Source organism: Drosophila suzukii, chromosome 3, assembly GCF_043229965.1.
Source record: "Drosophila suzukii chromosome 3, CBGP_Dsuzu_IsoJpt1.0, whole genome shotgun sequence".
In the NCBI taxonomy this organism is placed as follows: domain Eukaryota; kingdom Metazoa; phylum Arthropoda; class Insecta; order Diptera; family Drosophilidae; genus Drosophila; species Drosophila suzukii.
Genome location: NC_092082.1, coordinates 16,711,237 through 16,732,499, shown reverse-complemented (window position 1 = coordinate 16,732,499; position 21,263 = coordinate 16,711,237). Strand labels below are relative to the sequence as shown.

General features: G+C 40.4%; 9 protein-coding genes across 9 annotated transcripts; 5 read left to right on the top strand and 4 right to left on the bottom strand.

Annotated features, from left to right (window-relative positions):
• Positions 1-707: 707 nt before the first annotated feature.
• On the top strand, positions 708-1,422 carry LOC108007323 (larval/pupal cuticle protein H1C). Its single transcript, XM_017070971.4, has 2 exons — positions 708-860; positions 940-1,422. The coding sequence occupies exons 1-2, from the start codon at positions 849-851 to the stop codon at positions 1,321-1,323; spliced, it is 396 nt and encodes a 131-aa protein (XP_016926460.3). The 5' UTR covers positions 708-848; the 3' UTR covers positions 1,324-1,422.
• An 824-nt stretch (positions 1,423-2,246) lies between these two features.
• Positions 2,247-11,736, bottom strand: LOC108019378 (neuropeptide-like 3). Its single transcript, XM_017087201.4, has 3 exons — positions 11,511-11,736; positions 2,818-2,984; positions 2,247-2,752 (listed from the first exon to the last, which is right to left on the bottom strand). The coding sequence occupies exons 2-3, from the start codon at positions 2,827-2,829 to the stop codon at positions 2,411-2,413; spliced, it is 354 nt and encodes a 117-aa protein (XP_016942690.1). The 5' UTR covers positions 2,830-2,984; positions 11,511-11,736; the 3' UTR covers positions 2,247-2,410.
• On the top strand, positions 9,277-9,891 carry LOC108016489 (uncharacterized). Its single transcript, XM_017083155.4, has 2 exons — positions 9,277-9,288; positions 9,358-9,891. The coding sequence occupies exons 1-2, from the start codon at positions 9,277-9,279 to the stop codon at positions 9,697-9,699; spliced, it is 354 nt and encodes a 117-aa protein (XP_016938644.4). The 3' UTR covers positions 9,700-9,891.
• A 970-nt stretch (positions 11,737-12,706) lies between the features above and the next one.
• Positions 12,707-13,477, top strand: Nplp3 (Neuropeptide-like precursor 3). The gene is made up of 2 exons (XM_017076419.4): positions 12,707-12,862; positions 12,970-13,477. The coding sequence occupies exons 1-2, from the start codon at positions 12,851-12,853 to the stop codon at positions 13,234-13,236; spliced, it is 279 nt and encodes a 92-aa protein (XP_016931908.1). The 5' UTR covers positions 12,707-12,850; the 3' UTR covers positions 13,237-13,477.
• Positions 13,478-13,860: 383 nt separating this feature from the next.
• LOC108011315 (A-kinase anchor protein 14-like) lies at positions 13,861-14,539 on the bottom strand. Its single transcript, XM_017076422.4, has 2 exons — positions 14,397-14,539; positions 13,861-14,335 (listed from the first exon to the last, which is right to left on the bottom strand). The coding sequence occupies exons 1-2, from the start codon at positions 14,406-14,408 to the stop codon at positions 13,934-13,936; spliced, it is 414 nt and encodes a 137-aa protein (XP_016931911.3). The 5' UTR covers positions 14,409-14,539; the 3' UTR covers positions 13,861-13,933.
• A 182-nt stretch (positions 14,540-14,721) lies between these two features.
• LOC108011323 (retinin) lies at positions 14,722-15,369 on the top strand. Its single transcript, XM_017076433.4, has 2 exons — positions 14,722-14,877; positions 14,939-15,369. Exons 1-2 carry the CDS (start codon positions 14,866-14,868, stop codon positions 15,287-15,289), a joined length of 363 nt encoding a protein of 120 aa, XP_016931922.4. The 5' UTR covers positions 14,722-14,865; the 3' UTR covers positions 15,290-15,369.
• Positions 15,370-15,806: 437 nt separating this feature from the next.
• Positions 15,807-16,235, bottom strand: LOC108011325 (uncharacterized). The gene is made up of 2 exons (XM_017076435.4): positions 16,209-16,235; positions 15,807-16,134 (listed from the first exon to the last, which is right to left on the bottom strand). The coding sequence occupies exons 1-2, from the start codon at positions 16,218-16,220 to the stop codon at positions 15,907-15,909; spliced, it is 240 nt and encodes a 79-aa protein (XP_016931924.3). The 5' UTR covers positions 16,221-16,235; the 3' UTR covers positions 15,807-15,906.
• A 2,500-nt stretch (positions 16,236-18,735) lies between these two features.
• LOC108018825 (A-kinase anchor protein 14) lies at positions 18,736-19,475 on the top strand. Its single transcript, XM_017086411.4, has 2 exons — positions 18,736-18,869; positions 18,938-19,475. The coding sequence occupies exons 1-2, from the start codon at positions 18,858-18,860 to the stop codon at positions 19,388-19,390; spliced, it is 465 nt and encodes a 154-aa protein (XP_016941900.4). The 5' UTR covers positions 18,736-18,857; the 3' UTR covers positions 19,391-19,475.
• An 899-nt stretch (positions 19,476-20,374) lies between these two features.
• Positions 20,375-21,174, bottom strand: LOC108018823 (pupal cuticle protein G1A). Its single transcript, XM_017086407.4, has 2 exons — positions 21,004-21,174; positions 20,375-20,944 (listed from the first exon to the last, which is right to left on the bottom strand). The coding sequence occupies exons 1-2, from the start codon at positions 21,013-21,015 to the stop codon at positions 20,399-20,401; spliced, it is 558 nt and encodes a 185-aa protein (XP_016941896.3). The 5' UTR covers positions 21,016-21,174; the 3' UTR covers positions 20,375-20,398.
• Positions 21,175-21,263: the final 89 nt, after the last annotated feature.

Genomic DNA, 21,263 nt, shown 5'->3' with positions numbered 1-21,263 from the left:
GTTTACCAAATATAAGCTTTATAAGCTAAGCTATAACATTTTTAAACAATAAACTTTGAAGCCAAAAGTAAATAAATATATGATAAATTATATAATGGATATGATAGGTACTTTTAAAAGATTTAATAAATGAAGATCTTAGAAAATACATAGAAATTTAATTTTTGGATTTGAGTAGGTTTACCAAAAAATAGGAATAATAGGTCGTGATCTTAGAAATCACTGTATTAAATTTCTATAGTTTTTTTTAAGAAAGGGTATTAAAACATTTTTATTTACTAAACCTAAAATTAAAACCAAAATAAACAAACGTACTGTACACCTAAATGCATTGATTGCCAACATATCAGTGTGCATATTCCATATAATTAAAAAATCATCAAAGCTACCATCAAATAGGTAACACTCATAATTTTTCTGTGTAAAATGGAATCGAATTGAATCCATTAGGCGCCTTGTCTGCCATTAGAGACTGTGATTCCTCGGCGACTGCATTACTTGCACTTTGAGGGCGAGAGTCAGGGTCAACTTGCAGTGCGTGAGCTTTCGGGTTTTGTACCTGTGGCTCTGGGATTTCGGGTCTTGGAGTGACCAATTGCAAGTCTCATGTTTTATTGTCCCAGCGAGGGCAGATTTATTCAACTCATTTGGTTTTGACTGCCCTCTGCTCGGCTCGTAAATGTTTTAATTAAGCCACTCTTTTTCGCTTTGCAGCTGCGTCGAGGCGACGATGAACAATATTTTTGGAACATTGTATATATAAGCCAGTAATTTTGGTTTTCAAATTATCAGTCAACTTCGTTCGCTTCAGCAGCACAACACAGACCAAGAAACAAAAATCCTTAAATATGTTCAAATTGGTAAGTTTACTGATAGAGTGGATATTAAATATATCATTATATTAAATCTTATAACATTAATCTGTTTTTTATCCTACAGGTGGTGTTGTCTGCTCTTCTTGCCGTAGCTGTCGCTCGTCCCGGTCATCTTTATGAGTCTCCTTTGGTCTACTCCGCTCCAGCTGCCACGACCATTGTCCAGGAGAACGTCCTGGCCAAAGTGGGTTCAGTGGTGAGCAGCATTCCCACTTCGGTGTCCCACCAGAGCCAGTCGGTGGTGCACAGCCACTCGCATGTGGTGGAGGACATCGTGGCCCCAGTGGTGAAGTCTACTCCGGTGGTCAGCTATTCCGCTGCTGCTCCGGTGGTGCACACCTCCTACGCCGCTGCTCCCGTTGTCCACACCTCCTATGCCGCTGCTGCCCCAGTGGTGCACACTTCCTATGCCGCTGCCTCTCCTGTCGTCTACCATTCCAGCTGGTAATCGGCAGAACTGCACCTTTGGGGGCTCACTCGAGCGATCTGGATGGTTAGAAAATAGCGATTCCTATTGTATATATACGAGTTTAATTGCGAGTAAAATGTGAATGTTAAAAAAAACTTATATTTGTTTATTCTGGAATATTTAAAGGGTGTGGAAATTCTACTTAAGATTTTTTGTTGTAGGTTTTTTAAACTAAATTTTTAAGAATTAATATTTCTTAAGCTTATATATAGTTAGCTTCCTGCTCTTTAGAAAACGTTTTTCTCAACATAATGATCAATAAAGTAAATTGTTTATGCAAAACAAATATAATCTTTTAAATAGTTACATTAAAAAAAATTTTAATTGATAATTATCATGCAATTTTTCATTTCACTTCACAATGTCAAACACTACACATAATAACTATAGTTCTCTTTACTAGAGGTCTCAAAATTAGATCAACGGCTTCCGAATATGAGTTATTAAATAACAACATTTGGTCCTTAAACAGTACCACGGGATCTTCAAAGAAGACAATTTGGCACATAGTTTAATAATAAGAAAATGTACAGTTTCTATATAATTTGAAGGAAAAAGGATTGTTAAATATTTTGCAAGTATATCAAACTAAAACTTTTTTATGCAGGGGTGTCACAGAAATAATTTTCAAGCGAAATTCAGGGGAAATGTACGTAAACATGAATACTCGAACAAGTTTCCCCCGAGATTTCTGTGACACCGATGCTGACAAACTTATTATATTTTTTTTAATCAAAAAACTTTTAGGAAAATAGCATCAAAAGGGGTTTAAGCCAACTCAATTAGGATTGATTAGGAATTCTTCAGAATTTTATTACAATTTCTTTCTTTAATGCTTAATTAGAACATTAATTAGTGCGTGGTTATTTTTAGTATTTCCCCTATTAATAGAACACCGCAAGATTGTTTTGAGCATGAAACTTGGATTTATTTACATCAGTCGAAATGTGGTGGAAGAAAAACAAAACAGCAGGGTGAAGACAATAAGCATGGGATCGGGGTGAGGATAAGCCACAGTTGCTAGCCCACGCAAAGCCATCCAGGACCTCCGGCTATAAGACACCATTTACCAGGATGGGGCCCAGCCATGACCAGACCAACCATGTCCGGCCCACGGAGACGAGAGGAGGGTCGTGTGGAGGGCGGGAGCCGCATAGGTCTTGATGATGGGGGCGGCATAGGTCTTCAGAACGGGGGCCACAATCGGCTGGATGATGTGGGCCGAGCTGTGCACCTGGCTGATGCTCTGATGGGAGACGGCACTGGGAACGGTCTTGATGATGGCGCCCACCTTGGCCAGAGCCGGTTCATGGATGATGGCTGGGGCGGCATAACTATGGAGCAAGGGACCAGCCTCCAAATAACCCGGACGGGCAGTCACCACGGCAAGCAGAGCGAAGAACACCACCTTTAATAGGGTTAAAGAAATAATTATTATAGTATATAAAGTATTTATTCTATAACTTGACTTACCAACTTGTACATTTTGCTAATCCTTGCGATCCTGGTGCGCTAGCTATTAACTGAACTACTGAACTGTGGGTCTGTGTTGACGCCTCGCCGAATTGTGTTGTTAGCTCCAAATTTGCAGTGGCTTTTATACTGCCAAAATCCGAGCAGTGGCCCATGTGCAACCGAATCTTAAAATGCAGAAAATACAATAATAATAATTTTGTTGTTTTTTCCTCCTTCAAGCATCGTTAGGAAAAGCTGAAAAATAACGCCAACGGCAACGAGTGCCAGAGCTGCCAAAGTTTGCATGTGCTGCAGCTGATTCGCTTTGTCTTCGGCCAGCATTTTGGCCAACAACTCCCCGAAATGGCCAACTGACCGAGTGGCCACTGCCCACCAAAGACATCGTACCCCATTAGGTTGCAAAAAAAAAAACAGAAAAAAAACAAAACCAGTCAAAATGTAATGTCTGTCTGGCTGGGTTGAGCTCGCGGACGTTGGGCTTTTGGCCCACTCGGGCAGTTGGCCAGTAGCCGCCACTTGCATCACTTCAGGCCCAGACAAGCGTCGCTAAAAATGTGGCTCACACTTGTCATTTTCCTCCTCGATTTTGACCGTGAAAATTTCCCGAGGCTGCAACACGCACAGCAGCCATATCGGGCGAAAAAAAAGAGTAAAACCCGCCCAAAGTAGCCCAAGTTCAATGCAAACGCACTTGCGTGTATCTGTCATGGCCAAAACATAACTGGCTCTAATGTGAGGGGGAGGGGGTCTGGGCCCAGGGGGATCTGCGTCTCCGGTTGTTGGTTGTCTGCGGGCGGAGGAGGAGGAGAAGGCCATTGGTAATCGTCACCGGGCTGAGTTGCGTTGGGAAAGGAATGTGCGCAAACTCGCTGGCCAATTTGGTTGCCCATCACGTCGACCCACGAACGCGAAACGAAATGAAAATTAATTTCTTCATATTTTTAGCAAGTTCCACTGTGTCTTTTTGTTTACTTCTTCGCACTTTCTGTGTTCAGAGATGAGCAACTACAAATTATTGACGGAACTTAGGTAAGTAATATCCAAGGAACTTGATCCAAATTTATTTAAAATAAAAAGAAAATGTGTAAAGTTGGGAAAAATTATTCATTAAAAATTAAAAACAAATTTTAATTCTTTAGGGGAACAACTTTTACTTGACCCAAAGGAAAATATTTACTTTTATGGCAGTGTACCCAAACTAATTACCTTGGCTGTCTCAGAATTAAATTATGCAATACTTATAATATACACCAGTAAGATAAGGTAACGTTTTAGGATAAAGAATATAAATTGTAGTTATTACCTTGAGTTTTTCTTCTAAATATATTTTATGTTTACGAGGAACACACCAATATTTAAAATGAACAAAAGCCAAGGCACAATATGTGTACTAAAATGTGGTAGAAGCTTGCAAATATTTTTTGTAAATACAAGACTTGAAGTCGTTTCCTAAATAAATAAATATCGTAAATATATAATTATATATAAAGTAATATAAATTTTATTTCCAAATTTCGATTCCCATTTCGATTTATTGTATCTGTTATTTCTCTGGGCAGCAGCAGCACTCCCTTTCTTTCTCCACCCCCTTTTTTCCGTTCGTATCTTTTAGGTTATGCTAATCTCGGCTTGCAATTGTCTGGCATAACAATGGCCAGCTAGACGGGCCAGGCGATAAAGCACCAGAAGGCACAGACCCAAGACAGTCGCAGCTACAGCCACATCCACATCCACATCCCACATAGAACCGCACTCGGGACTGGTCTGGAGTTCCGCTTTGTGTAATAAGCAAACATCGATTGCGATTGCGCAGGCGCGCAGTTCACACATAAGCTGATGAACAGTGGTGGGGCAAAAAAGGGGGCTAAGATTATACACAAGAACTTTGTCTTAAGATTTCTAAAAGTTTATAACTTAATCATTTCCTTAGGTAGGTACTTCCTCCAAAAAATAAATTAAGTCCCCCTTATATTTAGTGTTACACAACACTGCCCAAAAGTAACAAACACAACTGTACTTTCCATAGTGTTCAACTGTAGTTGTATTTGCCGCCGTTATGGTGATTTGTCAGCAATTTTTAGCATGATTAATGAATGTTTCAATCTGGCGACACATAGTCCCCTCCTCCAACCACCTCCTTTGTTAGCCGAAATTCTTGAGTGACTTTTAATAGATTTGAGTCTTTTTCTAGTGAATTCCTTGGCAATATCCGGGCTATGTTTTTGCCAAACATGCTGTGCCCCAACATCTGTGGTATATATCTCTCATTGGATCTCGAGTGGTACTGCTCTGGGGGTAATGTACGCCTTATGGCCAGCAGGCAAGTGACAGTTCTGTCGCTATTTTGGTTTTTTTTACCTCTTTTCTGTTTCTGCCAGTGCATTGCATAACACTGGATACAAGAGCACTAGCCACATTAAGAAATTGCCAGGCAATTATCATGAGGGGAACCAGTTCCCCGGGCAAACTCCGTTGCGATCGCCCCTTATCGCCACCGTTTAGCACCAAACTCAATTTCGCTTTTAATTAGAGACATTCGAGCTGATCTCAGTCTAAGCGTAATGAACAACAATTAAGCCGCGCTTAAAGATCAATTACTGGGGGTAAGAAAACTCTGTTGACAGTCTTTTTTAAACGTCATTACTTTTCTGTGTGGTTCTTACCGTAATTACCTCTATCTATTCAGTGTTTCCGAGTCTTTCAATATTAACTTCTGATCTGCCATTGAGCCATTGTGATTTTTATACAGGTAATTGGCTGGAAGGTCGGTACAGATCAGACGGAAGAATATGAACAACGTTTGATGTGATGTAAATAATGTAGGGAGTTCATAAATGAGGAAGTTGTTAACGAAAATTAATTGGAAAAATTAGCCAAGTTAAATATTTTGTTAATAAAAAAGTTTAAGATCAAATATCATGATTATAATAACAGATTTTTTAAATTAATTCAAATGACTCAGGCTCATTAAAAATCGAATATAACAATGCCAGAACAATAAAAACTATTGCAAGATCGTGCGTTCTATATATTTTAATTTACATAATAATAAAAATGTCAGTTGTTTCATATATGGTACGAGAATAAAAAGCCTCCCATGGTTTTTGTACAAGACTAGTCAGCCGCCTACTATTGTAATTCAAAACTAAACCCATTAACTTATCCATAAATTTTAAGTACAAAAGCATTCCGCAACCCAAACACTTCGCCAGACTCAAAATTAGTTGACCATTATGTTACGTGAAATTGAATATTTTCGCGGGCTGGGGCTGGAAAAGAGCGTTGTTGGCCAGGCCCAATCGGTTGGATATTTGTATCTGCAAAGTTGCCAAACACTCCCGGCCACAAGCACAAATGATCCGACCTGTCCTGTTGGCACAGTTCACTCAGGTGTCAGACCTCTGGACACTCAGAAACTTGGATATAGACTCCATAGAGTCGGATAATCTGGCCAGAAGGAGCGTTAGCATTACGCAAATGGCAACCAGTGAGAAATGTGCTGCAGCTGCGGCAAGTAGAGCGGTATATAAAATTCATTTTCATTTGGCCCCCCAAGTAATTACGTTCGAGCTGCTTATATATATATGTATAGTATACCTGCTGCCTGCTGCCACTCTGGCGGATACTCAACGAACTTCCAGCAGGTGGCCAAGCAACCAATTGGCCATTGGCCACTCGCTAAGGTCAGATGTGTCCATCAATTGAATTCTCGGCACAGAATTGAAAATGCTGCGTCAGCGGATGCCTGACTTGGTTCGCAGCTTAATTGCACTAACATTGAAAATAACTCGAGATTCCGAGCCAAAGATAATGCGGATCGGGGCTCCCACTAACCCACTGAACTGAATCGAACTTTTTGGGTGGAGTGTGCTGCTTGCAACACTCGAGTCACTCGCTGCAACCCGTTTATGCCGCAGATGCAGTGCTTCCTGGTCGCGATAAGCCAAGCAATTGAATTCATTTTGGACTCCACTTTTTCTATTTTTTCTTTTTTGGGAGTGCTGACCAGGGACCCCAGCGAATTGTTGTGTAAATATTTATCCCGCTAAATGCAAATCATGATTAATTTACAAGACCCCCGACTCCCGAGACTTCCCTCGTAGGCTGACATTTCAGCACTTGCCGTCCGTGTTTGCTGTCAAAATACCAAACGACATTCTAATGAGCTCGTGCTCTCGGCTCAAGTGTTCTAGTTTGCCATGGATTGAAGCTGAATCCGCTGCCGTTCGTGAACTTTTCGAGGAGATGAGATGACAGGGCGCAAATGGAAGCCTTAAATATCACAATCGATGGCAGACAGAAGCGAAGCGCAGCAATTGCAGTCAAGATAATAGCACTCAAGATGAGCTCCAAGTTCGATTTGGCTGATTTTTATAGCTTAAGTATACAGGAGAGGAGTCTCTGCAAAAAGACTTGTTTTATGAAAATTTTAAGTAGCCATATTGTAGTCTTTCATGTAAAAGTAGATCTGATTCGTAAGTTAAAAGTTTGTATCAAGAATGTATTGTTTCTTCATATATACTAATAAATATTCTTATTATCTTAGAACATAAATATAAGTAATTATTATATTATATTATAATTAAGCTACTTTCTTATTGTTTCCTAACTTGAAGTCTAAAAAACTTGATTAGCTATAAAGAGTAAAAATGCTCGGAATATCTATTACTATATTTTTATAGGTGGCTAACTACAAGTTTGGGTTATAAAATTTCCACTGTTTATTCACAAGATAACTATGTAGTAAAACTTGTAAATAATATTTAAAGGTTAATAAAAAAAGTGTTATATTTTCTAAAAATATCACCGTATAGAACAAGTTTTTAAAGCTATTATTTCGATTGCAACTGTAGGTACATGACGACAGAAGTGTTTAGATCTCGATTCTCACACACTCAACAAAAAAGCTAGTTCTTTTAAAACACATTGTCAGACTTCCAGATAACATAGACGCAGACGTAGTCAACTAATTTCCACGATAAAAAAAACTGCAACAATTAAATTGGCAAGTGTGAATTTCCGCTGACCAAGAAAAAAACAAAAATGCGATGCTGTAAAACCAACAGCAATTCGCGGGCCAAAAACTGCTGGTAGTCAAGGTCGCAGCGGGGCAAATGTAACACTGGCATAAATTATGCTACTTACTATGAACACATAGATACAAAAGTAAACACAAAGACAATTTGCAACTGCTGTTGGTCTAACGGTACGAGTGAATTGCAAACGCAAATTGCAATGAAGTTGCAGCAGCAACAACTGCAACAACTGCAACTACAATTACCAGTGCCAATTGCAGCAGACGAACATCGAGAACAGAACGGCGACAATCGCTGGGATATTATAGAATTATATGTAAGACTTGCCAAGAGATACAAAAAAGCAGCGACAACCTTAAGATAAGCTTTCTGAATGAACACATAAGCAGTTGCTCTTCAATTAATTATGGTACATCAGCAATGGGAAAAAGTTGGGAAAGAGGTTAAAACAAGTCAACAAAATCTGAACCCATGAGAAGATACTCTGTAAAAAGTTAAGAAAGGGTTTTAACTAGTAGAGAAAATCATTACTTTATAGTATCTATGTTATTTATATTATCTGTCCAATTATTAAATGTATTGTATAAACAACGAAATTTTTAATATTTATAATTTATAATCTATTCTGCTTCAACGATTTATATTTTACTTTAAGGTTTTATAGATCTGGTTATACATTTAAAATAAAATGTATTTAAGGATCGCTTAAATCCGAATGTTTAGAATACGTTTTTGGCTATAGGTAGGTGTCTAGTTATAAATCATAATATTTCTATTACAATAAACAGCTAAGATCTGTCACATTTTTCAGAAAAATAAATGCCACGCTCGTTGCATATCGAAGGCTACAAATTATAGGTTCTGATAACTTGGCCTGTTTTTACTTTTCGCATCCTCTTCAGACTTATTTTAGGGCATCCCCATAGCCCCGATAACTGCAATGTCTGCCACCTCATTGAACCCAACCGTGGCAGAGTTCAGCGCTTGGGATTGTGAGGGGTCGATGGATAGAGCATCTCAGACACGAAGCGATGGCTGCGGGTAAACAATGCGGCGCTTGACAAAACGCTCTGCGAAAAAAGGCAGACAACGCAAAAACAACAATTGAAATGAAAACGAAACGAGCTGCAATTACAGCGGCAGCAACTTCAGGCTGCAGACTATAGACTGCAGACTGCAGACTGCAAACTGCGGATGCAAACGCAAAGTTCCACAACATTGAAGCCTCTCAGTGGCGGCGGCGGCGGATATGGCAACGAGAGCATCTGCATCTGCAGCGGAATCCGCAGCTGTTGCTGGTGGCCAAATGGCTAGGTGGCAAGTGAATAAAAGCCACCTCCACTCCATCGAGTGGCATCAGTTGCAAGCAGCGAGCCACCGAGACTAATCACCAAGGATAAGGACAAGCCACCCCCACAACATGGTGAAACTGGTAAGGATATCATGGATTTAACCGTATCCACGAACCGGTCTAAGGATATTCCCGCAAACAAACCCATAGATACTCTCGTTACTCTCCATCTGCGCCTTGGCGGCAGCTCGTCCTGGTTTCCTGCATGGCCACCACCATCATTATCCGGAGATTCCGTACTATCCGCACCACCACCATGTGGAGCCACTGCACTACCACCTGCCCGCCGTTTCCCATCAGAGCTCCACGGTGGTGCACAGTGTGCCGCACCACATCATCAAGCCGGTGCTGCTGCCCACCGTGGTGAAGACAGTGGTCCATCCCCCCATCATCAAGGCCTACCATCCTGCGCCCATCATAAAGGCCTACCATCCGTACGATCCCTTCCATCTGCACCACCATCACGACTTCCACGATTACCACCTGCACTAAACGACGATTGACGACGCTGATGACTGAGGATCGATAACGATAACTAAATGCCGATAACGACGACGGGAAGGATGCAACCTTTGTATGCTGTGTATGTTTGCGTGTGTCGATTGTTCATGTGTAAAGTCCAAAAGGAAGTTTCGCTGTAAGCTGCTGACTATGCTATTCCATCTATCTTTAATACTGTACATAAAAGATACAATATCTAAAAGTAATGTTTGATTTGGTTTTGGGGATAATAGCTGGCAAATACCATTTTAAAATAGATACCATCATCAAAAATATATACCTATATATAAAATCTGAAGGTCTTCGAAGTTTATGGACTTGAATATACAAAAAATAGTACGCATATCAAAATGTAAAAATAAATAATATGTTGGAAATATATATGGATTTAAAAGAGGTGAGCATCCCCATTACAACAAAATTTTGTATGGATGGATTTAAAATGTTCTGATTGCCTATTCAGAGATAGGCAGAACTTAAATATTAAATCAATTATTACAAATTTGATTGCACAATTTACAATAACCGTTTGAAATTAATCTGCTTTAGTCTTCGGCTGGAAGTGAATCAAATGAGATCTATTTGTGGCGAAACCGCACGAAAATCGCTTCCCCATATCGAGGTGACATAATTAGTCTGCCGTCGCAATTAACCGAAAAAACCATTCGATACATTCGAGGGGGCATGGGATGGCACATTTCCCATGGTGACAACACACACGTTGCATCTACATGTGGCAACCAAATGCTTTTTCAGTGTTATGCAAATCAGTGCATAAGCAGATGATGAATGTCTATGCAAGCGGGACGGGGGGAATATCTATGGTATTTATTGGCCAAGAGAGGTGATAAATAGTTGCTGTTGCATGCAATTTTCCATGGTGAACAGGGTCTGAAAATAAAACCAGAAGGGATCCAGATCCATTTCAAGTTCAAGTCTATTTGGCTTTTGCAATTGACTCGGCGTTTTGCATAAGCCAATGCAAATTGCCCGTATAGCTTACCCACACTGAGCCCCGTGATAAATTTGAATTCAGAATTAGCTTAATCGGCAAACATTGCCATAAAGCCAGTCAAATGGGATATTCAAACATTTAATGTGACATAAACATCAATTAGAAATGGCCAATTTGCAATATATATAAGCTGTTGGGTTGGGCAAAATCAGGGGTGTTCCAAAAGGGGTGTTATATACTGAGATTCCCCCTTGTACGCCTCTGTTTACTACACAAATAACTGGATACTTCCTTGTTTGGTGCATTAAAATCAAATCAAAATCAATATCAATCAACTAGTAACCTTGAAAACGTTTTGCTTTTTGTTTTGGCCTGTCTTTTCATCGCCCAAAATTAGCCGCAAATCGGTTATGGTTTAAGCCAACTTTTCAGAGTGGTTCGCTGACCGGCAAACGAGGCAGCTGAAATAAAACAATAAATAAATAGATTCGGCAAGGTAACTGCGGTTTTTGTATTATTTTAGAGGCACGTGATTCGGTAGCTCATTAAAGGTAAACAAACGAGCAAATGGCAAAGATGTGAAGATTTAGATAAAAAGGTGGGGTCTGTTATTGGTTTGAAAACGACAGCATTGGGAACATATACTTATGATAATATAATACTATTTATAATTACTTGATGCATGTTTTTAAACTTTAAATATATTCTATATTTTATTAAGATTAAATACTTATATTACAGTAACTAACTAATCTAAATATGTTTCTTAGACTTTAGAAAATATATATAAATATTTTATTTAAGATTATTTCTGAGTTTTGTTTCTTTTATTTTAGAACTAGCTTACCAAGTATTGCAAATATTGGGATATTGTTTCAGAAACAATTTGCTACCGAAAAAGCCATCCTTCGAGCAAGATTCCTCTGATATGCAAATACATTTCCTGATCTACATGACGGCATTGTAATAACTCACTGCCTGCGACGGCGATCATAAAATGTGTCTGATGTGCCAGTGTCGCAGTATTGCACAAGACAAAATCGCTTTGGAGACAATCTCTGTCGATTGGCCGAGCCCCGGGGCAAGTTTGCTGACCAACTGAACTACCAACTGCCCGCTGGCGTTATTGGCAAGTCACATTAATCAACGTTTCACCAAGTTGGGAACTTAATTTATGCAAGCCAAAAGTGCAAAGAGCAAGCCCCTCTGCCCCGCCAACTAAGCCGCTTCAGTTAATTCTTTTCTTGGGCTCACATTACATATTTTCCCCCTGACATGATTCTATTTATTTGTTTGCTTAATTGTGCGACGCATGCAACAGTGTCAAGTATACGCCGCATAGCCCCAAGTGAGATTGCAGGAAGGGGAGGCTGAGTTAGGGGGAGTCCACTTAGAACATGTCTCGCATTGCATAAATCATAAGGCGGCGAAATCGAATAGAATCGAATCAGATCGCTTTGAAGTGGCCAGTCAACTGGGGGAGAACGAGTTCACTGGGAGAAAAATCCTTAAATTGGAGAAAATTTTTTATCTAAAATTCTGAATTTTAAAAAAAAATTTGTTTAGTAACTAAGTTACAGAAAACCTTTTAAAAATTCCATTTCTAGACTATGGGTTTTGGTTAAAAACCAAATTTTTAAAACAAATTTTTAAAATAATTATGATTATTTAAGTCTCAAACCTACAAAATCATTGTATCACTTAAACAATAAAAAACTATTATAAACTATTTTAAATGAGGTTACAAATTTGGTCATATAATTTTACGACATTTTATTGGATTTGATTTTAGAATTGTTTATAAATGAGAATGATAATATATATTGTTCTTGAATCATGAAGTTCTTGAATTTGTCCATCCTTTTTTTCTGCGTGTATGTTACAAATGCATTATAATAATATATTTTTTAATAGTATTTATTTTTACTGTGAGGCCGGGTAAGACGAGAACCTGCCCCCGGAAGGGTTAGCATTCGGTTCGGTTTGGTTTGGTTCTATGTGGCTTAACTTGGCTAGAACGCTGTGGAAAATGTGTTTGTTGCCGGGCCAAATGAGTGCAGAGTGCAGAGGCGTGTTGGCGACCCATTTAGAGAGCGTTAGAGCTGCAGTTCTGTAATAATCTGTATAAATAGGCCAGTCTGAAGTGCAGTTCGATATCAAATCGTTGCAAACCATCGACAAAACAAAATGTTCAAGCTGGTGAGTAAGATAAACTAAGAAAGGATTATCTAGGAAAAGTTATATAAAAACAATAATATTTTAAAAGTAATATTCCTTATAATGATTACAATCCCTTACCTTTCCAGTGCGTCTTCGTTGCCCTCCTGAGCCTGGCTGCTGCTGCCCCAGCTCCTGCCCCTGTTCCAGCTCCTGCTCCCGCTCCTGGACTGATTCACCCTGGCCTGGTGGCTCCTGGAATCTGGGGACCCACTGTCGTCGGATCTCCCCTGCTGGCTCCCCAGGTTGTGAGCGTGGTGCCCGGCGCCATCTCCCATGCTGCCATCACCCAGGTGCATCCTTCCCCGCTGCTGGTCAAGAGCATCCATGGCCTGGGACCCGTTGTGATCGGTTAATCCAGCTACATTCCTTGACGATCCTACAAGCCCACATATCTCACCCACTCCAGCCAGCCCTTCAGCTCCTGTTCAACCCTAGCATTTCCTGCGGATTACTTCAATCACGTATCCTGTGTGCCCTGTTTATAAAGAACTCAAATCCAGCAATGAGAAGAAAAAAATCACAAAAAAATGTTTAGACACTAAAATACATTCCAAGCAATAAATTACCTACCATACTTGTTATAGCGAGCGAAAATGATTTTGACTTTGTTATTTCATTGATTTCTACAGCAGCCTTAAAGTATAGTACACAAAAGATTTGTCGAACGAAAGGTAAGTATAAGAGTTTTATATGATCGATATGATCGTTTACATATAACTCAAAATATCATAAAATTTTAATTTTAATATTTAAGGAACAACAATGAATACTGAGATGATTACCTTGTGGGTTTATATAAATTTTGACTTAGAAAACCCTTATAAAAGTATTCAGATCAATTACTCATTAATAAAGCCTCTTACATTGTCTTAACTTAAATAAAAAATAAAAAACTACACTTAAAAAAAAAATGTTTAAGTATTTAAGCAATCTTTTAATCAAGCATCCCTTTTAAAGAGAGATAAAAACACAGTTGATTATCTTGTTATGACAAAACGAAAAACATTTATTTAAACAAAAAATGGTAAATACTGTATCACATTTGGAAACTTAATGGTGGAGGGTGTAGGCCAGAGGAGCGGAATGCACCACCGACTTGATGAGGGGAGCAGAGTGGACCACAGAGTGCACCAAAGGAGCGGAATGTACCACTGGGACGGAGTGGACGACTGGAGCGGCATGGACAACGGGAACAGAGTGGACGACTGGAGCAGCATGGACAGCATGGACAGCCACGGCGGGTTGGGTGTAGGTGGTGGTCTTCACGATGGGGGCAACAACGGGCTGCACCACCGCCTTGCTGTGCACCTGTGTGATGCTCTGGTGGGAGACCGCCGAGGGAGCTGAGTGGACCACTGATCCCACCTTGGCCAGGACGGGCTCATGGACCACGTGGTGGGTCTCGATCAGACCAGCACTGGCGGTGGCAACCAGGAGAGCGATGACAGCAATCTGTATAAATACATATTATTTATGAGATCTTCTTTTCCATCCAGAAATCTTTTAGACTTACGAATTTGAACATCTTGAGTTGTTTTTTGGTTGGTTGTTTTTGGGGTAAGCTCAGAGAGATGACTGATGCTGTTGGAACCTGTGGATGAGACTTATATAGCAACTAACCAACGCGGGCTAAGGGCTCAAACAGCCAGCGACTTCGGCTTCCGAAGTTGTCCACCTTGGGGGCTTTTGATAAGGTACGAGATACTTCAGACTTCGGGCTCCAAAACGATCTGAGCTTTTGGCAATCGGCTGCTGCAGCATCGAGAAACCATAATGAGTTGACTTCGTCGAGATTTCGGTTCCCGATCGGATCAAAGTCGGGTCATGCAGGGGCGTAATCAAGGTCAACGGTTGGTTTTGAAGCACTCCATGCGCCTTCGAGGTTCTATATAAGTTGGGTTTGCTGTTCCCAAACATCATCAGTTATTCAACGAATCTTCTCAAGCCAACAAGCAGCATTCGCTTAAAAAAATCAAATCAAAATGTTCAAATTCGTAAGTAACATAAGGAATATTATCCTCTACGGCAGGAGTAACCATATCTTTTCCCTTATAGATCGCTGTTGTCGCTCTCCTGGTTGCCACCGCCAGTGCTGGTCTGATCGAGACCCACCATGTGGTCCATGAGCCCGTCCTGGCCAAGGTGGGATCGGTGGTCCACTCAGCTCCCTCTGCGGTCTCCCACCAGAGCATCACACAGGTGCACAGCAAGGCGGTGGTGCAGCCCGTTGTTGCCCCCATCGTGAAGACCACCACCTACACCCAACCCGCCGTGGCTGTCCATGCTGTCCATGCTGCTCCAGTCATCCACTCTGTTCCCGTTGTCCATGCCGCTCCAGTCGTCCACTCCGTCCACTCCGTACCGGTGGTGCATTCCGCTCCTCTTGCCTACACCCTTCACCACTAAATCCTTTAAACCTTTTGTTTGTTAACCAATTATATGAAAACTAAATAAAATTCCCACAAGTATTATTGATCCCCAAACAACTATCATTTCTTGTTATATTTATTTCGAAACAGCATTGGATCATGGGATTGGTAAATGAGATGATCCAAACAAATTTAATCAATTTAAACTATTGTACAATTATAGTAAAAAGCTATAAATTTAATATTTCATTTTATAATCCATTATCACATAAAATTAAAACTGCCAATAATTGTAAATGAATTCTTGGCTTATTAATGCTAGGTGTGGAGCTTATGTAATTAAATGAATAGTAAATCACATTTAAAAATATATATTTATGTGTACACCGTCGACTCACCTATAAAAATTAAGCTACAGGAAACATTTAGAAATTAAACATATGTATAACCGAATTATGGATTAAATGAAAATTTAAAAGTAGCTAAGTAGCTTATAACTTTATAACTTTATCCAGAATAACAAACCAAACATCTAATTTTAGAAACCCCTTGCTAAGCAAAAATAACTTTCCCAACATTGTTTTATGTTTTTTATATGATAAATAATGTACAACAATTTATTCAAGCAATAACAACAGCAACAACAACGCATGGCTAGTGCCCCAACGTAAAAGGTTTGCCATAAAAGCAAAGTTCAGGCCAAGAAGACATCGAATTGACGGTGGTTAATGTGGGCAGATCCCTCGTCAAACTCCGATTACGAAAAGTGAGGTGGTGGCCAGAACAGTCGGAAACTTGGTTCGCAGCAGGAAATGTCAGATTATGATGGATTTGGCAGGCCTGAACCAAAGCAAGGGCAACGATTACCAAGGTATAGAGCAGCTGCAAAGAAAATGGAAATTTATTAATTTATAAACGAAAAAATAAAATATATTTATTGTAGTATTTTTACTTACCATTCTATGCATGTTGAGGCAGCTGAAATTGGATCTAGTCTTAGTTTGAATTTGGCCTTGCGAAACTCCAGTAAGAACTCATGACCCACTGAGGCCTACGCACCGTTTATATAGCCATATTGTCAATAGATTTGCCAAAATGACAAATGACACGCCAAATTTAATGAAGGTCTTACAACGGTTATACTTAGCAAAACGATTGAATAGACCAGAAAAATGTTTTTGACATGATCGGATCATCGATACCCAAAATATAGAAATTGAAGCTATGGCAAAATCTAGAAAAAAATGTAAAAAGCTTTAAAAATGAGATCAATAATAATACGACGTAAATTAAAAATAAATTTCGTCATTTGAAAGAAAACTAAAAGATGTATAATATAACGTGATATTTAGTAAGTTGTGAAATATATATATACATATATTTGTCTTGAGAGTATTGCATTAAATTAGATGTTCAGTAAGCCCGAACCGTTGGGATATAGTAAATAAATATATTAAATTAACATATGCTTGTGTCCCAAGTTGGGACTCCCCACCCATAAAATAAAGGTGATACAATAAAATAAAAAATAGAGTTAAATATATAAACAAACAAAAACAGGTTTGTCTCATCCTGCGACGACTGATTGATTTGTACGAGCCATAAAGAAATAATCGGCAAGCATCACTCCATAAAATTACAGAGACCGCAAATTAGGATTTACGAGAGCAGAGACTCGAGTTTCAATCAAGATGTATGCATAATTTTCTGGGTATTCATTTTCCACATTACCAGTTGGTATCCGATGGTTATCTTAAGTACGTGTAACTGTCGCTCACTCCAAAGCCGAGCCCCGAAAAACCGAATATCCGAAAAAGCAATGACACAGACGGCAAAGCAACAACGTCCAGTTTAAAATTGTGGGTTAAGTGCGCGTGGGGCTTGTCCGGCGGATAACCTTGACATAGGGACTGGGACCGAATCTGGGACCGAATCGGGGGTCTTTATCTGTCACTCGAGCGGCACTTAACAGCTGCTGCAGTTGGTAGCCAGGTCTTTATGGCCTGGCCATGAATCACTTGAGAAGCCGCAGCCATCAACTGGACCCGCCGATGTTGCAATCGGATTCAATTTGAATGCAGGCGTACGCGTATAATTTACTGCGCTCATGTTTGTGCCCCGTTTAATGAAGGCAAAGTCGGGGGCTTCGAGGGTTCTGATTTGGGTCAAGTTCGGACATCATATGGAGTGTTCTCTATCATACTGATTTTATATGTTAATATAACAAGACATTGATTTTTCCAAATAAATTTAGAATTAGTTTCTGATTTCAGAGGTATATTTCAGGTTATTGTTTATTGGATATTGATTTCACCTTTTACTTCTTACCCAAATATGGTAGGATAACTAATATTCCCTGAGATATGTATTTGTTTTATAATGATATTATTTTGGCATAATGTATATTTTTATATACTATACAATTTCGAAGAATTAATTTTTTATTTTATAGATTTTTGTGTTTGTTACATATTGAACTGATTTTTTATGTAGCTAAAAATATTAATTCGTTAGTTTGCTTCCTCTATAGCCAAACACAGTAGCATGATGAAATATTCAGCAAAAGCGGTAATAAACAAAGTTATTAGTAACAATTTTACGCTTCTTAAGGCATAGTTTCTATTTCTATTATTATTATGTGTTTCTCAGAATTCCCCATTCAACTGATTTTCAGCTTCGCTCCTCACACATAACCGGCTTACATCCCCACAACATTTCATCATTTTGATTGTGCCTTAGTCCTTCTTTTCCAGAATTACATGTTCCATTGCGATTGATTTTGAAAGGCCACATTTATTCTTAGTTCATGTGCTTAGTTCATTACCGAGTCAAGGTGAGCCCACCTATGAACACACAGACAATTGTCATAACCTTTAATTATCTCCACATCTCCTGTCAATGCAACCCATGTTATATGAACCGCGCTTATAGAATTGCCATCGATGGTATGTGCACTTTTACACATCAGCACATTCATTCATTAGCGTTATGTGGTAAAAGGTCATATAACGAGCTACAGGAGATGCAGCCGCACAAACACATATCCACCAGATAGGATACACTCCTTTGGGCAGGGATGGGTTGGTATCCCCAAGACGAGAATGCAGCTCAATTACGCCCGGATCAAGTGATTGTGAAAGGCCAACGCGGCGGAAGATGTAGTATCCCCTGGTGAAGTGCAAGGATAACCCACGCACTCCATCTCCGGGCAGCCTCATTTGCGTAAGCGACCGCATCTAAGGCCAATTACTTGGCCCATTGTCGATTGATTGGCCTGGCTTGTTGTACCGACTCGACTTCCTCGCTCAGAGTCACCCACACAAAAGCCCCTGGAACCTAGGTCAGTTAACGAACCGAACTGCGTCTTTGATAAGCGCGTTTAGAAGCCAAGCCAAGAAAGCCAGCTGAAAACCCGAATAAGTGTTTTACTTGAAACCCAAACCGGTTCGGCGCTCAAGTTCAGCCAAGTACTTAGCGACAAGCAGGCAATTGGGGTTTGGACCAAACTAGGCAACTATAAAAGCCCAGCGTTTGGCCTGTCATCATCAGCAGTTGCAATTGATTCAGCAATCACAGCAAATCCCCAAAAAACCAAATCTCCAAAAATGTTCAAATTCGTGAGTTGTTCAGGAGTTGGAAATTATAAAAAAAGAACGTGTCCTTAAACCGATTATCCCATCTGCAGGTTGCCTTCTTCGCCTGCCTGGCCGTGGCCGCTGCTGCTCCTGGTCTGATTGCCGAGACCCACTCGATTGTGCAGCCAGCTATTGTGGCCAAGACCGCCTACGTGGACACCAGCGCCTCCTCGGCCATCACCCACCAGAGCAACGTGAACCTGGTGCGCAAGGTTCCAGTGGCTTACTCCGCCCCAGTGGTTCATGCTGCTCCAGTTGTTCATGCCGCTCCAGTGGTTCATGCCGCTCCTCTGGTCAAGACCGTCATCCCAGCTGCTCCTCTGCTCCACACTGTGGTCCCAGCCGCTCCTCTGGTCAAGACTGTGATCCCAGCTGCCCCAGTGGTTCATTCCGTCCAGCCTCTGGTCCACACCGTCCACAGTGCCCCAGTGGTTCACTCCGTCCAGCCTCTGGTCCACTCTGTCCACAGTGCCCCAGTGGTTTACTCCGCCTACCACAAGTAAATCAATTGAAAGCGTTGTGATATGGTCATGATACAATTGTTGAACGAAAAAAGTTACAACCAATAAAAAAAAGGATTGAAATTAATTATTTGGTTTTGAGATCTCGGAAACTATGAAAACTAGAAAGTTGGGAACAAGCATGCAGATTCTAGAGATTCTTACGCTAACTCCAGAAAAGTGCCACGCCCACAAACACACAAGTTTGATTTTTAAAGATTTTGTTTTATATTAAATTTAATATAATTTCGCTTGGTGATACCTATCGAAACTCCAAAATTGCTCAAATTAGACCATTAGTTGATGAGCTATGACCTTATGCCCATACAACGCAAGTAAATAAGGTGTAAAATCTAGAAATGTAAAGTATACAAAAATGTAAGCATCCATGTTCCCTCGCTTCCAATCGAAGGTACAGTTTTTTTGAAAGTTGGCAAAGAGAGTATCACATAGTCGGGGCATTCAACTATATCGTATCATACTTGTTTTTTTTAGTTTTATTAAGAATATACATTTTCATGTCGAAGTCAAACTACTTGTAAGAATCTTTAACCACTCCTTAAAAATCGATTTACATCGGTTAGTAGTATAATCGGAATTTCCTGAGACAGAGCTCTGTTAATGTAACCCATTAGAAATATATAACAAAACAGTTTTTACGTATACACACAAAAGTACGTTCACACTTGCATTTTTTAAATGACTAAAAATACATCTATTTTTTTGGATGCCTCTGGGCAGCTTTTGTTATCTTTTCTTTTATTTTGAATTTTTGAACTGAGCTACCGATTTAAGCTTAACGATGAATACCTATGAAAAACACTTAAATAAGAGTCATTCAAATTGATTATTTATATGCTAATTGGATTGGATCAAATCGAGCAGCCATTCAAACGTGAATTTTGCCAAAGACTGGACCATTTCATTACCCCTTAAATAGGTAAATTTTGCAATATTTAATATCAACAATTCAATTTATTCAAAGAAGCAACCAAAACAATCACAAGTTTCCTAATGGTGGTAGACATGGGTCAATGGGGCAGCGGCCACGGCGACAGTCTTGATCAGAGGAGCCACCACAGGGGTGACGAAGGTCTTCTGGTGGTGGACCTGGGTGTGGCTCTGGTGGGAGACGGCATGGGGCAGGGCCTTCACGACGGGAACGGCGGCCACATGGTGGACAGCGGGAGCCACATAGGTCTGGTGGTGCACCACGGGAACGGTCTTGACCACAGGCACCACTGGAGCAACATGCTTCACGACGGGAACAATGGGGGCCACATGCTTGACCACGGGAGCCACGGGATAAACAGTCTTGACAACAGGAACCACTGGGGCCACAGTCTTGATCACGGGAACAGCTGGCACCACATGCTTCACCACGGGAGTGAGTACCGCCTGGTTGTGGAACTGGGTGAAGCTCTGGTGAGAAGTGGCCACAGGAGCACTGTGCACCACAGCACCCACTTTGGCCACAACGGGGGCGACGGCCACATGGTGCTCCTCAATGAATCCCGGGGCGGCGGCGGCAATGGTGGCCAGGGCACAGATGGCAATCTAAGGTTAAGCATCAAGTTAGATCCTGAGTTAGATCCTTAAACCCCTTAAATACTCACGAAGCGGAACATGTTGGGTTTTTGGGTTTGTGTGGTGCTTTGAAGTCGACGAGTGACTGTTGCTGATCTGAAACCCAAACTACCTCTTTATATGGCCAAAAATTAGCCAGCCAGATTGTCCTTCAGCAAAATCAACTAACGAGCAATTGGCAAACTCGCTTGCTTTACATTGAACTTGAACTAAACATCTGCGAACTCTCAACAATCAATTGTCGTTAGGCCCACAAAGGTTTCGAAGCTCAAACAATAACCCAAAGATT